Source organism: Lytechinus pictus, chromosome 14, assembly GCF_037042905.1.
Source record: "Lytechinus pictus isolate F3 Inbred chromosome 14, Lp3.0, whole genome shotgun sequence".
Taxonomy (NCBI): Eukaryota; Metazoa; Echinodermata; class Echinoidea; order Temnopleuroida; family Toxopneustidae; genus Lytechinus; species Lytechinus pictus.
The window spans coordinates 3,827,250-3,845,206 of NC_087258.1; the positions used below are offsets into that span (position 1 = coordinate 3,827,250).

The 17,957-nt window shown below is 37.2% G+C and overlaps 1 protein-coding gene across 1 annotated transcript; it reads left to right on the forward strand.

Moving 5' to 3' along the window:
• The first annotated feature begins 5,148 nt into the window (after nt 1–5,148).
• Nucleotides 5,149–13,718, forward strand: LOC129276759 (peroxisome assembly protein 10-A-like). Its single transcript, XM_054913166.2, has 4 exons — nt 5,149–5,448; nt 6,186–6,349; nt 6,819–6,957; nt 8,864–13,718. The coding sequence occupies exons 1-4, from the start codon at nt 5,149–5,151 to the stop codon at nt 8,936–8,938; spliced, it is 678 nt and encodes a 225-aa protein (XP_054769141.2). The 3' UTR covers nt 8,939–13,718.
• The last annotated feature ends 4,239 nt before the right edge of the window (nt 13,719–17,957 follow it).

Below are 17,957 nucleotides of genomic sequence, written 5' to 3' on the forward strand. Positions count from 1 at the left end.
CGTTCTTTGATTGACTGAGAGGGGGAGCTATAAGTTTAGCTTGTCTTGCCGTCGAAGCTTGGTGCTCCCCTCGAAACAGGTATGTTTTTTGGAAAGTATATAAATGTTTTCTATTTCAGGTGTTGATGTTGTTGCACTGGTTGTGCTTAAGGATAGTGAGGCGTGACTGAAAATAATTTATTCACGATTGAGAGTCGAATTAGGGAATAACATAAAATGAATGGTTCTTGGGGCCTTTTCACATGAGAATCTTGAATCATCATTGTAATGATGAATGCAATTTGTCTTTAGAATCATTGTTCCATTCACATGTTCACTCAAACTGTGATTTGAATTCAAATTCCTGAGCAAAGGTGGTATTGTGTCCTTGATGACTTGTAAATCAAACCCAATCAAAGCACTGCATTGCAAAAAAGAAACTATGATGAGTGCAGAGATGCCAACCGTTCCGGATTCGCCGTATTTGTTCCGATTTTATTCCTCCAATTACGGTGTTACGGCAACAATAAAAAGGTTACGGAAAAAACAACTACAATACATGTGTATTGTGTATTGCTTTGCTGTGCATGTGTATATATGCGTGTATTGTGTATTGTGCATGTATATGCGTGTATTGTGTATACATGTATCGTGCATGCAGCGTGTGTGTGGCCAACGGTAAACCAACGGGAGTTTCTCTACTATAATTTATAAACGCGCGCACTGCCTATAGTAGAGCGGATTAGCTCCAAAAATCACAACAATTGTGCAAATTTTGACTAAAGCATGAAACTTTCACAAGTATTAGTATATGCCATAAGATTTATTTTAAAGATGGGAGGTAAATTTATAAATGCCATTTTCGGCCGTTGCCATGGCAACGGATTAATTTCTCCAAAACAACATACATTCCCATATAAATGGTAAATAAACATGATATAGATGACCAAAATGATAATTTTCAGGATCCCAATTGAATACATATGAAATTTAGAAATATTCAAGATCATCAAGATAGTTCCAATTGGTCCGTTGCCATGGCAACGGCTTGTTTTTCCCCAGAAAAATAAACATTTTGATTAAAAAAAGTTGTAGAATATGATATATCTTTAATTTCCCCTAATTTTACAGTGCTTAACAAAGATATTTTGGTTGCTAAATGTGTAAATTACATCTCAAGCCATTGCCATGGCAACCAAATAACATCTAATTTACACAAATAACATGGTTGTCAAGACAATGGATAGGTGGAAAATACAATTGGAATTGACTTAATCTGTATGCTTAAGTTTTGACCCCCTCATTTGAACAAAAAATACAAAATTGTTCTGCAGGAGTTCTTTATAAAGATAAAATATTATGTTGCTTTGGAAATGCTTGAATAGAATTTAAAAAGGAACAATTTTACAAAGGGCCCGTTGCCATGGCAACAGCTTATTTCCCTCTAGAAAGGTAAAAATATTGATAAAAATGTAGAATACATGTACGGTATGATCATCATTCCATTTTCCCCAATTTCAAGGTACTAATCGAGATATGTTTGTGACTAAATTTATAAATATAACATCTTAAGCCATTGCCATGGCAACCAAATAACATCTATTTTTTTTTAAAAGTGGATGATAAGGTTAAAAACAGGTGAAAGATACAATGAATATTAACTTAATGTGCATTCGTAAGGTCTGACCTACTCAACTAATTTAGGGGAAAATAATACAGTCAGTGTTCTGCTTGAACTAATTAAAATAATAAACATTGATGTTGCCTTGGTAATACTTGAATTCAACGATAAATATCAATGTTCCAAATGGCCTGTTGCCATAGCAACGGATCATTTACCCAAGAACAGTAGCAGTTTTGATTTTTAAAAAGGACTGTATAATCTGATTTTTCTTTCATTTCCCTTAACTTTAGGGTAAGAATAGATATGTTTGCTGTTAACATGCAAATAACATATAAATCCATTGTCATGGCAACCAAGTAACATCTAATTTGAAAAAAAAATTAACATGGTTGACATGATAATGGACAGGTGGAAACTGCAATTTATAACAATTAACTCAAGGTTTGACCCAGTCATTTAATTTTGAACAAAGATTACAATGTTTCGCATTAGTTCATTAGAATGATGAAATTTGAGGTTGCCCATGTTATTTTTGTAAATTAGATGTTATTTGGTTGCCATGGCAATGGCTTGAGATGTAATTTACACATTTAGCAACCAAAATATCTTCGATAAGCACTGTAAAGTTAGGGGAAATTAAAGATAAATCATATTCTACAACGTTTTTTTAATCAAAATTTTTACTTTTTTGGGGAAAAACAAGCCGTTGCCATGGCAACGGACCAATTGGAACTATCTTGATGATCTTGAATATTTCTAAATTTCATATGCATTCAATTGGGAGCCTGAAAATTATCATTTTGGTCATCTATATCATGTTTATTTACCATTTACATGGGAATGCATGTTATTTTGGAGAAATTAATCCGTTGCCATGGCAACGGCCGAAAATGGCATTTATAAATTTACCTCCCATCTTTAAAATAAATCTTACGGCATATACTAATACTTGTGAAAGTTTCATGCTTTAGTCAAAATTTGCACAATTGTTCGGCTAATCCGCTCTACTACTACTACGTTCATTGAGTTATGCTTTTATCAAGGCTTTCTGATTAGAATTATCGATATCCTGGCCAATCAATGCGAGCGACAAGTTCCGAACGCACGCACATAGACAAGCACAAATCAGCGGCACGAATCGCGGTATAATAGCGACTGGTAAATACGACTGTAAAGATGATGACGTCATCCAAGATGGCAACTTACGATGACCAACGAAGGAATCGAGGATGACTAAGTTTTGATCATCATTTGAAAGGAATTAGCGGTAACTGCGGTCTAAGGTACGATGTTTCTGAATTTTATATATTTTCTCGTAAGTTTGGATGTAATTATTTTTTCATAATGTGACATTTGATGTACCAAAAACGATCCGAAAATCGGGTTTCCGCCGAATGTTAGATCTAACGTTACTGCTGCATGCTGATACGGAACTCAGGGAGCTCCGGCCCGAAAAGCGGGCCGGAGCTCCTTGGGTTACGTACGTATCAGCTAGCCCAGAGCTCCCTGGGTTAGCTGATACGTTGTCTTAATGTACGGGCCAACAACTCTTCAGTCTATGTATTGGTGAGTGGAGCCAACGCGGTTCAGCTGAACAACCAAAATACAGAGACTGAAGCTTTTGGTCTAGCGTTCTATGAGAAACACACAACTAACTACCGTCAGTTTTTCAAACCTAATTGACTTCAAAGTCATCGTTCACAACAAGGTAAGAAGCCACTTGGTCCTCCCCCCTCCCCCCTCCCCCCTCCCCTAAATTTGAGGTGGGGGCAGACCCCCCCTCCTAATTTTTTTTTTTTTTTTTTTTTTTTTTTGTTGCTTGTCCAATTTTTTACCTGTGACATGTGTCCATCCCAAAATTAAAGGTGGACCCCCTAAATTTTTGTTTCTTGGACACTGTCCCGGCCCGCGATGAGTTTCAGTATTTTTGGAGGACACCTAGTGGCATCCCTGTATAAACGATGCTACTTCGCGGGATGTTCCTGAGAAACTCCCATTTGTTCCTGACAAATATGGTAAATATTCCTGACAACCATTCCTTTAGGTTGGCATCTCTGTGAGTGCATGACAATTGTATTATCTACGGAAGTGCTTGAAAGGTCACGTAAGCTCTGCCCCTCAAAAGATGTTTTGGAGGTCAACCCTTCCAGACATAACATTTTTACTGTAATTTGAGTGAAACTTAACTGGGATTCACCTCCGGAGTAGAATTTGAACTCGTGATTAGCGTTTGTGATTCTAGTTAGGTTTCACACGTGCTAAAAATTCGGCATTAGAATTATTTTTCGCTGGAATCATCATTCAAATTACGATTTTGGTACCATATGAAAGGGCGGTTAGAAGGGGGTTCTTGACATAAAAGTTATGGTTCTTATATAAGCCTGTTCACGGTTGTAAACTGCGCACGAGCAGAAAAAGGTCATTGGAGACAACCATGAAGGTGGCTTTCAAATTCACTGACATAGGCATTTGTGATTTGATGATTATTCATGTATTCCTTTAAAAATATTTATCACATCCAAGCTGAAGAGTAATAAATAGAGCCTTCATAATCACTGGTATTTGACAGTAGCCTAAACAATAGTCAAATGTGCCAAAGGCAGACAATAAAACAGATTTCCAAACTTTATCCCTGATGTACTGTTCTAGTCACCTGGTCTATACAATGCCTTTTGTGCTTAGAATTTGAATACTCTACCGATAAAGCTTACGCAACATCTACATTTGAAAATGATAGTGCTTATCCTAATGAAAAATCACAAAGGTCATTTGAGAAAAGTTGATCATGAGCTAACCGTGAACTGGCTTATTGGGGCTATATACATTATGAAGTCTAGACTATGTAGTGATTTATGCAATCGCTACTTGACAGTAGAGTGACCAACCATTTCTCTCCCTGTTCTCTTTCTTTCTATATCGTTTTGTTTGTCTCTCTCTGGGTATTTGTATTTATCTGCAAACTTCCACTTTTTTATTAATATTTAATGAAAATGCTTTGAAATTTTTCATGGAACTTTTAAAAAAATGTAAGTTTATGTAGCTGTATTTTTTTTTTCTCTAATGATGTAAGACTCTCTCTGACTTTGACCTCTCCTTAAAAAATTGAACCAGGCAAATCTCTTGCATAGCAATGACCAGGATATGCTTTCTTAATACTGCAACTTTGGGGTAATTTGATGACTCCTTTCAGCAAAATTCTGTATTGCGGTAGTGCTTCAATACTCTAACTGTAATCCTGTAATTCTAAGAAATAAACATTCTTCATAGTAAATACCCTTCTCTTTGTGTTTGAGTAGGATCATATAATGTTAATGAGCTACATGTGTGCATCACTTTGAAGCAGAGAATATAAGCTAAGATGTTTTTAACTATCTAAAAACTATCTAAGAATCAATTTATGTATAGCGAGCCCTGGTATTTTTCTGATGGTCTGGACCCATTATCCTAAAGCTTAGCAATGGATCATGGAGCTTATTTGTGTTGCATACTTGTGGCAAAATTTGACTATGGTACTCAACAATAAAAAAAAAAGATATATATTTCTAATGTCTTTTTCAATTGCTGAATTGAATTCCATCTGGCCGTCCTTACAGAGACGTTTAGGTCTAGTAGCTCTTCACATCGGTGCCCCCTATCTCCTGGACAAGAGCTTGACCCGGCTCTCCTACCACCTTGAAGCAGGCTACAGGATACCCAACCTCTCTGATGATGTCAACAACCGGCTACGTCTTTGGTTGCCCTCCGTCAGGCGTGCATTGACCTTCGTCAATCGTATCCACATGGCTGTTTTCTACCTACGAGGGCTCTTCTATCACATTGCCAAGAGATTTTCCGGAGTGCAATATGTGAGTTTTTGTTTTGTTTCATACTGCCCTAAGTCACCTTGGATTTTTGTTTTAAACAGATGAGGTCTTTGATCTACAAATGCTGTGGATTTTCATTGCAATAGCAATTGCTCAAGTTGAAAAGATAGGACATTAATGCTGCATTGACTGGCCATAGATCCTAGTTGTACAGATGTAGAATAAATGAAATATTCCCATATCTGATATTTTGCAAACTGATAACAAATGATTGCAAATGTAACAAATTGCTGTGCTTAAATTTATTGAAGATAAATAATTTGATACTTTTATATTGATATTATTCATGCTGCCACCATTGTACATTGGCTTCATGGTATTACTTTGGCAATGGAGTATCATTACATCTTCTAATTTAAAGGACAACAGTGTTTGGAATATGAGTGCTAGGGAAAGCAGGACTAGGGCTTTTGCATTTATTTTCCCTTTCAACCCTCTGAGAGATTCCTCTCACCTCGGTCGTTCAAAGGCCAATGTAGATGAATTCCTTGCTGAAGGGTAGGATTCTAATCCTCAACCTTCTTTGGAGGCGAGAGTTTAAATCATTAGACATGGTGCTTCCAATGGTGATCATTCTTGGAATTATATGTGATCGTTCTTTGACTTACAGTGGTTGTATTATTTGAAAATCTTGCAAAATCTTCATTTTTTTCACTGGTATGCTAATTTTCTATTGAGAATTCATGATTGTCCTTTTGTATTTCCTGTCCATTACAAAGCTTCAAGTCAGAAGGAGTGCAGTATCCCAGGCCCTGCAGAAAAGCTTTCACATTCTTGGCTGGTTATCAGGTATTCAGCTCAGTGTCAGTCTGCTATGGCATGCATTACAACTCAGAAACATGATGATCCACCAGTCTGGGGAAGAATCTGAGGAAGAGGACAGGTATTAAAGCTTTGTGTATTTTTTTGGTGGCCATCAGCCCCCCCCCCCCAAACAAAATGCTGAAAGATTGGAAAACCACTGATAATTACCCCCAAAAATACGTTTAGAAGAATAAAATTTTATTTACATGTACACATTGTTTCATGTGGGGAAAAAATCACAAGTTTGAGTTTTACAGTTATATTGTGCATATTGCAGAGTACATGCAAAATGAATTCAATTAAAAATATTTGAAAGTGGGTCCTCCTGTGCAAAATTACCTCAAAAAATGTATAAGTTTTCAGAGTTTTAGCAACTCATAACTGAAGGGAATATGAGTGATATTTTATCATAATCAAAATCTCTATTTCAACATTTTTTTTCTCAAAAAGTAACACATGTAAATTTATATGCACAATCCATCTTGACTTAGTTTAAGAAAAAAAAATGTATTCACAATCTAATAATGTTATCTGTGTCCTTAATGCAGTAATCCTGCCAATGATGCGCAGGTTGTTGACCCAAGATGGCGCTGTTCACTATGCCTGGAACGTCGTAAGAACACGACATGCCCTCCCTGTGGTCATCTATACTGCTGGCAGTGTATCATGGAGTGGTGTCGAACAAAGGTGAATAATCCTTTATCTCCTTTACTTTATGTTTCAGGGAAAATATAATAATAATAATAATAAAGAGTATTTCTAAAGCGCCAAATCCACATTGATTATGTGCTCAAGGCGCTGAAAATATACTTGGTATATTATTACCCTGGCTGTAGCTGAGCGGCCATATAGGCGCTAAAGCATTCAAGGAATAAATCCTACCGGGTACCCATTCACCTCACCTGGGTCGAGTGCAGCACAGTGTGGATAAATTTCTTGCCGAAGGAAATTACGCCATGGCTGGGATTCGAACCCACGACCCTCTGTTTCAAAGTCCGAAGACTAATCCACTGGGCCACAACGCTCCACATTATGTGGGGGCTCAGGGCGACTTTTGCTCCTGAAATACTTGAAAGAGCACTGCAATGTTAAAACGTATCCCATGTCCAATGATTTAGGCAGTAGGTTGTGAAAAAGTAGCTCCCAAAAAAAAAGAAAAAAAAAATCTTTTTTTTTGGGATTTTGATGGTGATTAAGCCATTAAGATCTCTTTATTACTACTGCCTCTGCCTAAAAATAATCAAAGAAAAGTAAAATTTCATCATCATACCTGTGTTATTCATTTCTAAAATTTTTCTCCCCCGCCACCAAGAAAATATTTACGAAATGATTTGTAAAATTGTTTAGAACAGTACAAAGGGGTATTCATTGCAGATAAACTGGCAACATATTGAGTTTATATGCATCTAGTACATGTAATTTCTCTTTTTTTTTTTTTTTTTAAATGATGTATCAGTTCATTGTTTGTATTTGTATGTGTGTTGGTAGGGTTGCCTAGCTTCACAACATGCTATCCAAATCAGACCTGCTACCCACCTAAAAAAGAACCTTTCCCATTAAAAATATAACTGGATCTCGCAAAAGCAGTGATATTATTTTGATATGTTCATTGTATAAAGTGCATGGGTATTGGTATACTTATACTTTGATTGTACAAATTGCAGATATACAATGCCATCTTGGTATTGTAATATAGAATATGCAATAATTTCTACAATTAAAGGAGAATGAAACCCTTGAAACTAGCTGAATCCATATCAAAGAGAAAAATAAAAGAAACATATTGTTGAAAGTTTGAGGAAGATTGAATGAATAATAAGAAAGTTATGAGCATTTGAATATTGAGATCACTAGTGCCATGTAGATCCTCCCATCGGCAATGCGACCAAGATCTGTGATATCACACACGTACAACTCCCTCATTACTTTAGTACTTATTTCACTTATATTCTCACTTTTATAGAGTCTATCACAATGTTAGGTGTTTTCTTTATGAGATGACAAGTACAGAGGTTTCACAACATTATATCATTGATGAATCGTTTGTCATATGATTAGAATGAGCAAAAAGAGATGTTTTGGGGTATATTTTCAGTGTCCGAATGGGAGAGTTGTACGTGTGTGACATCACAGATCTTGGTCGCATTGCCAATGGGAGGATCTCCATAGCATTAGTGATCTCGACATTCAAATGCTCATAACTCTTTTATTGCTAGTCCTATTTTACTCAAAGTTTTGTTGATCTTATTCTTTGATTTTTCTGCTTTCACAAAAGCTAACTTGCTCCAAGAGTTTCATTCTCCTTTAAGCATAAATGTAGGTCTATGCCAAGTCATGTACCAAAAAGAATTGCATAAAGGTTACCATTATGGTAACTTTGCCATCCAATGGTAGTTTGTCTGGAATCCTTGATTTTGTTTGGTTTGTGATCAGCGTTACCATGGTAGTTACCAGTTGATGGCAAATTTACCATAATAGTAACTTTTACGCAACACGGCTCTGGTTTGTCAGCTATAGAGAAGTAATTTTTCTCATTGTTGCTGACTGTATTTTGTAGGATCCAGATTTGATTTTCTGATTTGTCTCTTTGCAGCCGGAGTGTCCAATATGCAGAGATGGCTTCCACGCGTCGAGACTCGTCCGTCTTCAGAACTATGACAAGAGATGACAGGAACCGTCTTCAGAACTATGACAAGAGATGACAGGAGATCTTAGAAGATTTAGCCGACCAGCATTCCATGATTATTGCCAAAGTATCAAGCTAAGATTGGTTTTATGTGCCAAACTTCATCAGTACAAATGCAGAATTATGCTTTAGTATTTTTATTTTGAATCTGTGATTGGGTAAGGGGAGTGGTGGTGATATTGATGGGGGAGGGGGGGGGGGGGTAACAGAGAGCTATTCTCTTTTGTAAGTACCACAAGTTCGAATGGGCAAAATGGGTGATTACAAGTTCAGTGTTAACCTTTTGGTGTTGGTGTTGGGTCAGTTTTTATATTAGAATAACACCAAGCATAGAATGAAAATGTTCTGAAATCTCACTCACTAGGTGTTGAGCTGTTGTATTTTGATCTGGAATCTGAATTGGTTTTGGAGCTAGGAAACGCAAGCCAAATTCTGCTAATTCAAACATCAACACTAGACTTGAAATCTGTTATTTCATGATTTCATTCATGACTATTTACTAGAGTGCATCCCCACTGCATGTTCTGGGGCCCCTTTGCTTAATGAGTTGTAATCGGTCGCAACTCAAAAATCAATCGCAAATTAATTTTCAACCAATCAAAATTTTGCATCTAGGACTTGTGCTTGATTTTTTGAGTTGGGATTTTAAATGCAACTCTTTCTTAAATGAGTGATGTATAACAGTATGATGATGGGTCATACACCACATTCATTGATGAATTCAATAGACTTCATGTCACACTGATCTTTTGGTGTAGTAGCGCTCAAATATAAGTCAGTTTAATTGACTGAGAATCATGCTTATTTCTAATGAAAAAAAACCCTTTAAGTCAGTGTAATTGACTGAGTTATTCTTAACTTTTATGTGGAACAGCTCCCACACGTATAAGCCAATTTGATTAACTTTGAGTCACACTTGTCTCTGAGAAACAGCATCCAAATGTGAGTCAGATTAATTGACTGAGTTGCTTAGTGGAACAGCTCCTTCATATTTTAGTTAGTTTGATTGCCTTGGAGTCACAATCATCTCTGAGACACCGCCCCAAAATTAATGTCAATTTTCATTGAATTGACTTTGAGTCACTTTTCTCTTTGTGAAACAGCTACCAAATGTAAGTCAAATTAATTGACTCTGAATCACAAATTTTACTCTGAAACAGCACACAAATGTTAGATTAATTGACTGAGTTACTCTTAACCTTTTTTATGGAGCAGCTCCCACATGTATAAGCCAATTTGATTAACTTTGAGTCACACTTATCTCTGAGAAACAGCATCCAAATGTAATTCAGATTAATTGACTGAGTTGCTCTTAACCTTGTTTGTGGAACAGCTCCTCAGATATAAGTTAGTTTGATTGCCTTTCAGTCTCTGAGACATTGCCCCCACTAAATTAATGTCAATTTTCACTTTATTCACTTTAATTTGATCTCAAGCTTGAAAGAGAGCACGTGCAGTAAATAATTACTTCCGGGGCATTGTTGATTTCCATGCTCAGTTCTTCGTCGATATTTAATGATGCTCTTCCAAAAAACCCGATAAAATTTCACAAATTAGTTTATTTTTTGTGATTTTTTTATCTGGACACGATCGAGCGTTCCCTCGAAGGTAAGTTTACCGCATATTATGGTTTGATTCGTAGTTTAAAAGTGACATTTTCGGACTGATCCGAAGGGTTTTCTGTTGTTTTCTCAGCAGCTTGTTGCAGTCGAATAATGTATTGACTGAACTCTGTGAAGATTTTATGTGAGCGATTGCTTGCGTTTTCTGAATATATTTTTGAAAATAGGCCAAAACATGCTTTGCGAATGAAAATTTTCTGTAGAAAACTAAACATATTACGTAAGAGTTTTTGCTGAACCCCAGAAAAGCGGAGCAGCGAAATGAGATTTCTCTCAGCCGTGCGAATTACGTTACATTATGTCGCATGTCTCTCAGCTTGAGCCCGAATCTCGGAGAGATATTTACGACAACTGATCGAGACCACCTGTTCTTTTAACCTTCAGGCGCGAATTTTAAATCCAGCAGCGGATCTCCCTCTTCAAAGGGCTTGACAGAGTCAGTAGTCCATTTGCTAGTAGGTCCATGTCTTCCAAAAGAATTGAGTAGATGATGTGAGTTTTTTTCCACGTTCTGATCACCTCAGGGCTCGCAGTTATTTCTCTTTTAACATGTCTTTGATACCAACATTCAGATTCTTTAAGTTAGATTTTGTCATTTTTTTTTTACACTTTCTCTAGTGTGAAAAAAAGCGAAACACATCATCATTAACTTTGAAAAGACCACCTCTATTCTGTAAATTTAGCCATGTCATTGAATAGGATAAGAAAGAAGGAGCAAAAGTAGTAAGTTCATCATTCACTTGCCACTGCTTCAGAAGGGTAACATAATCTCTTGCCTGTTGAGACTTCATTTTTTTTAATACTTATTTATGAGAGAAAAAGGTACAAATCCTGCAATATACCTTAACACCTGCATGTCATGATCATTGTGAGATGTTGTCATTGCAGTTGCTGGCTCTTTATCATGCACATGTAGGTCCTTAATGCACTGGTTGATGACAACATCTCCCAGGACAGTTCTCAGTACATATTGATGGAGTAAGTTTTTCACTATCGCCTTTCCTCCGACACCCAACAACGTATCGATTCCCACTTCCCTTTCGCCTCTTTACTTGTTCGCAATTTGTGGAAAACAGTCCAAATCTGCATTAGCCCTGCTTGAGAATTGAGTGCACCTTGTCCTGCCTCAATGGTGCCCAGTATGTCTTTTAGTAAATCATGACAAAAGTCAGTAAACTTCTCCATTGTTGCCTCTTTCAAAATCCTTTGTGCTAGATGGACAACCTCACCACCATATCCAACTGGGATGTTGAATTTGGAGTCAACTACAGCTTTCTCAAGTGTGCATTTCACTATGTCTCCTGCTGAATTTAAAACCGTTTCACTGTCTACCTCGGGATGGAATCTTGTTTTTATTACTGTGAGGATAAAACTAGAACTGCAATCGTTTCAGAACGATGTGCATGCATTGACGCGTCTGATTGAAAGGTCAAGTCCACCTCAGAAAAATGTTGATTTAAATCAATAGGGAAAATCAGACAAGCACAATGCTGAAAATTTCTTCACAATCGGATGTAAAGTTATGACATTTCAAAGTTTCGCTTATTTTTAACAAAATAGTTAATGAACGAGCCAGTTACATCCAAATGAGAGAGATGATGATGTCACTCACTCAAAATGGCGCATGCACTGTCATGCATGAATGATTTTAGAAAATGAAATAAGAGGTACACAATAATGCATCATGGACAACATGTCTACCAAATCGGAATAAATTTGGATGAGGAGCGGAGGCAGGGGAGGACTAACAAAAATTACATGTTAATCAAAGTGGATTTTGGTACATTTTGCCCTCCATAGGAAGTTACATTCTCGAGTCAAACAGATTTCGTCCATTTTTAGACCATATGGCCGCTCAACAAAGAGAGAGAAGGGAGAGAAAGACACAGAGAGAGTGATATGAATAAGCATACAAATTTCCCTGACAGTTCATTAACGTATCTCAGTGTAAAGAATGAAGCAGAACGATGTGCATGCATAAAACGTTATGCCATAGACATTGTGTACAATTCTGTTGTTGATAATGTGTGCATTGTGAGTAGTATACCATGTGTTCAGATTGGCTTATCTTGAAATTTTCTGTTGTAACCTATGTCGTATTTGGTATCACTGGATAGAGCATTCCCATGCGGTGACATTGATACCACTTTTATTTGTGCGCAAGCAATAGACCGGAAGTAAATGCCATATAAAGAAAGACATTAAAAATGACAGTTTTGCACAATAATCTTAAGCTGACGTCAGCTCTGTGTCAGTTTCTGTTACAAAAGGTTGACGAACGGTTGAAGTATATATCAATACTCATATCTGACAAATTAGAAAGGATAAGCTTCAAAAATAAGGAAATAAGAGCAAGTTGAAGTTGTGGTGGCATTATAGTGCATTTTTGCGTATTTTGCTGATTTTCGGGAGCATTTTTCAGATATTTTGTCAGTGGTAAGCTATATATTTTTCTAAATGGCATGAAAGGGCATATCTTGAACACCCTAAATTTAAAAAAGGGTACGGGTTTGGCCATGCATGACGCAATGAGGAGCATTCAAAGGTAAGCGTTTTTGAAAATTTAGAGGGCGCTATTTCAAAAACGGAAGGTCAGTGATGCGTAAAAACTATCTCGAATGTATGATATGGTACCAGTATCAACACTTGAAAATATGAGCTCAAAATGAATAAAAACAAGAAAGTTATGGCCATATTACGATTTTTTGACTTTACATTTCAATAAATATGAATTTTTTGAAGGAAGGCTATTTCGAATTTCAATTTAGGACATGAAGATGGCATTTTGAAGGTCAAGTTATACGTCGCAGATGATGGAGCAACTCTTTGACTATCTATAGCAATTTGTTAGAAGTCTGTGGCATGCAGGATGCGGGAGTTAGGACGAGATTAGTAATGGTATGCAAATGGACTTGAAATTTACAAAATGGCGTTAAACAAATGGGATTTTGTGGAAGAAGAAGAAGAAGACGACGGAATAGGAATACGGAACAAGAACAATGCATTGTCGCCATTGGGCGTCAATGCAAAAAGACATCTAAGGATAATATTTAAAAATATTATCAGCATTTATAGCACTTCGTCCTTCTCTATGTCCTAAAAAAGCTATAAAAAAAACCCAACAATATGAGGATAATGTGAAAAAGAAAAATATAAACTGCATTTATCGCCAAGACCAACAAAAATGTCGGATTCTCCATCTCCTAAAATACTACATCTATAATAATAATACATCTCCTAAAAATCGGCAGAGTACGAGTGTGGTGGTGAATTGATACTGCGACTACCCTCGCTCGGCGACGTACATGCCCATGCCCCAGCCTGGCCCCGGCGCTGGCCGGTGCATACATTGGTGGTTACGATGCAAGTTTTCTCTGTATGTAACGTGCACACAGGCATCGGTGAAGCGGAGCAGCGAAATGAGATTTCTCTCGGCCGTGCGAATTACGTAACATTACGTCGCATGTCTCTCAGCTTGAGCCTGAATCTCGGAGAGATATTTACGACAACTGATCGAGACCACCTGTTCTTTTAACCTTCAGGCGTGAATTTTAAATCCAGCGGGGGATCTCCCTCTTCAAAGGGCTTAAAGAAAAAACGTTTTAATATTCACTTTATGTGCATGTTAAAGTCAAGTGTAGCTTATATGTTTTATTATTCTTCAGTTGATAACATCTTCTATTTTGTTAGATATGCCATTAGATACATTACATATATAGAAGCCCTATGCACCTGTCCCTCACTGCAAATGCAGCGAGCTTGCGATACAGAACTGGGATTTAGGTCTGTTAGCACCATTTTCCAACTCAGATGAGCGATTCAGAATTCGCAGAATCATTTTTTTTTAGGTATTTAAAAAAAAAATAGATTTCTTTGGTTAATGTTTGCATTTTAAGCCAAGACGAAACTTATACCAATTTTGGTCCTACACACTCTTTGTGATAATTGGAGGCATCATACCTCTGGACATTGAAATTTGTTGATCTTTTAAAAAAGGGATTAGTCTTCCCGGCCAATGCTGGATACTGCCCTCAGACGTGATTTTGTCATCTACGTCAGAGATCCCTCAGATGACTTAGGCTTGGCTTTTGAGGACCTCAAAACCCTCGCCTCGAACACCTCACTAGAAACTGACTCTCGGTCAGATTTGCAAGGTAGCTGAATGGATGCCTTGTGAAGCTTCTCCGCGAGGCTGCGTGTCATAGGCATGTTGATCGTCCTGCGTCCTACGGACGTTTCGGTTGATTTGGCTGCCGACACGCTTGAATCCATAGCCTCCGGCTGTGGGTTCACCTTGCTCATGTGAAACGATGGTTGAACAGTCTGATTTGTTGCATCAATGAGCCACATGCTTGATCTCTTTAGTAGTTCCAGCTTCTGCTGTGTAGTATGCACCAAACTTCTTTCAGTGCACTAGATGTCATAACGAAAATATGAGTAAAGCTGAAAATGGCACAAATTTCTGTGGCAAGATTGATTTTTGTACGATTCCTGCCAGCGCTGTACAAAGTACATGTCCATGAGTTCCTCCGAGTCAATATTGTGCAGCCTTGCTGAGAGGGCCATCTTTTGCCATAAACACCTTGGTTAGCTTTGATGTTTATTTGTGGGCGTTGATATCTAGTAATGCTATTGGACCCTCCTGAATACAAATGATGCTGGGTCAGTGCGAGCTATTGGACAGGCAGTGGAAGTGTCCTACCAATTGTCGTCCTTAATTATTTCAAACTCAAAGAAATAATACAAATAATGTATAATATAACAGAAAATACATATTTAATGAAGAAAAGAAATGTATGTGTTAAATGAAATGAATGTACATGTAGAAATTTAAGGCAAAATCCAAATTTGTATTGATAATTCGAATAAGAATTGGACCTGATATACAACTATTGATGAATATGTACGACATGGAACCTAATTGAAATATTATTACATTGTCGCATGGGCTATCAGGAAATAAGAGCACAGTATTAGCGTCTAAAAAATTCATGTAAGATGAATATTCCCTGAGCCTATAAAAAATATAAAAAACCATCCATCGAATACAAACCTGGTTTCATCTCTTCATCAGCTTAATCCAGGGCTTCTTTTCCTTAATGCCCTATTAAGTATGCGTCTCCTCCTTGTTCTGATCAAACTTACCCCGATGCTTACCCTCTTTATCCTGTGTTTATCTTCCATCTGCAAACAAATGGTTGTGTGAATTCCCATTTTGAGATTTAGTTTTTTGAAAATTCTGTAGCGACTAGACTCTGCGCCACAGTTGATCTCAAGGCCTGCAAGGTTGACTACAGTGCGAACAACATTTGGACCTCTCCTTAGGTGTTTAGGACACCTCTTTCAGATGAGAACATCAAAGCTCTCATTCTGCTTCTGGTGACACTTGCTTGCATCACTCGCATACTGCTGTTCAGAATTTTTTTTTTTTGCCAATGTGCCATGTCTGGCGTCCTGGAAATTTCTGGCTCATTATGGTACTGATTAAAATGAAACCAACAACTTGTCGCAAATTCCGCATACAATTTTGTTGCGGAGCATCTCTCCTTCCAACTCTTGGTAGTCACAGTCTGATATCAGTGCTTTCAGATCCGTCAAGTATGCACTGAATGTTTCATCACTACGTTGATTGCGAGAGTTAAATAAATATCTGACGACTGACATGTTCTTTCTAGGTTGACAGTAGTCACCAAACTTCTTCTTGAGAGGCTCTACCTTTCTGACTTCAGCCGACTCAAACTCACACGTCTTCAAAATTCTCTGTGCTGTCGCTCCCGCGACGTGAAGAAAATTAGCATATCGCACATCATCTCCTTTCTTGCTCAGTTCAGTTGCTGTTTCATAAAGTTCATAAGCACTAAGCCAGTCCTTCCAATTTGTAGCTCTACATTTCCTTGGAAGCTAAGGGGTCCTGGGGTTTCAACCCTGCCATTTTTGCTAAGAAAAGTTATCACCAACTTCTGACACCATGTGAAGTATTCATATACTTATTAGACACTGGTATCAGCCACATGTCTGTAACTATAAGAGAGACAAAGAAGACGCCTGACTCAGGAGATGTGCAGAGTAAGAGTGAGGGTTTATTGTTACACATGTTGTTTGTTACAGCAAATTGCACCATAAGGTTCACAAACTTTTGGCAAAATTTTGGATTTAGACAGTTTATACCAAGTGATCCTAAAATGGCTTTAGAAATTGTCCCTGAATGATTTATTTGTCATTGCAATTGGTTTTTAAATAGTTCCCTAAGGCTAAAAATTGTTCAGTAATGCCTCATTTCAAGTTAATTATAGCTACTTAAATAATCCAACCTGTCATTATTTATTTACACAAGCCCTTCTTGTTAAAGGGGAAGATGTGATGTATTGCTTTTAAATCCATACCAAGTATATGAGTGGCACCCCTCACACTCGTAGGCATGCTGCCCAACTTGATGATGTAACAATCACTCTCTTTGTCTACTGGAACCAAGGAAAGCCCAGAGAGGCTGTGTCAATAAACCCTCACTCTTACTCTGCACATCTCCTGAGTCAGACGTTTTCTTTGTCTCTCTTATAGTTACAGACACGTGGCTGCCACCAGTGTCTAATAAGTATATGAATACTTCACAAAAACAATTCAAGATATTCTTTTCTTTTCTCTTCAGCAAGTGTTTGCTATCAGTAACAAAGATTTGTTCAGTTTTGATATCATGATCCACATTTACGGTAGAAATTGGTATTTATATTCAACCACTTGAATGTCTGCTGTTGACAGGTTCTTCCCTTTCAAGAAGTGCACAGTTGCACACTTTTTATGAGGATCCAATGTCCACAATTCTTCCAACTGGAGGGACTTTTGTCTTTGAGGAGAAGACAGAAATCCAGTCCCATCTGCAGGCATTTTGAGCTGCAAAATTCAGAAGAAACGAGTAGTGTTTTTTGTTTCTATTTCTGTTAATCTCTTCATGTAGTTTTTATCAAACATATTTCAAGTTTGCGATTTCAGTGCAAGCCTATACAAGGCCCTGTGAATTAAATATTGATATTTTGAATTTATTTAGAAATGATAATGGTTTTAATTGTTTCAAAATTATATTTCTTAGAATATGAAACTTATATTCAGATAAAAGTTTAATGTGAAATTATAAGTACCAACTGAAACTGTACATTCTTGGGTCTTGGGCGAGAGAAGACTGATTTTCCCATTGGCTTATCTGGGTGAGCTTTTTTATATTGTCTGTAAAGCACGCCAACAGGTCAGTCCAGAACATGGAGAGGTTTGCCAGTTTCGGAAGTAATCTGCCATAACATACATGTACAATTTCATCAAAATATTTAAAACAAATCATTCTTAATCAATACAACATAGAATAGCAAAATTTGACAAAATCATTTATT

Bases quoted from the DNA above. Each gene is read 5' to 3' on its own strand.
- LOC129276759 (XM_054913166.2), top strand. From the start codon at position 5,149: ATGTCTTTTTCAATTGCTGAATTGAATTCCATCTGGCCGTCCTTACAG. The intron at 6,350-6,818 runs GTATTAAAGCTT...TCCTTAATGCAG, and splicing joins GAATCTGAGGAAGAGGACAG to TAATCCTGCCAATGATGCGC. The intron at 6,958-8,863 runs GTGAATAATCCT...GTCTCTTTGCAG, and splicing joins TGGAGTGGTGTCGAACAAAG to CCGGAGTGTCCAATATGCAG.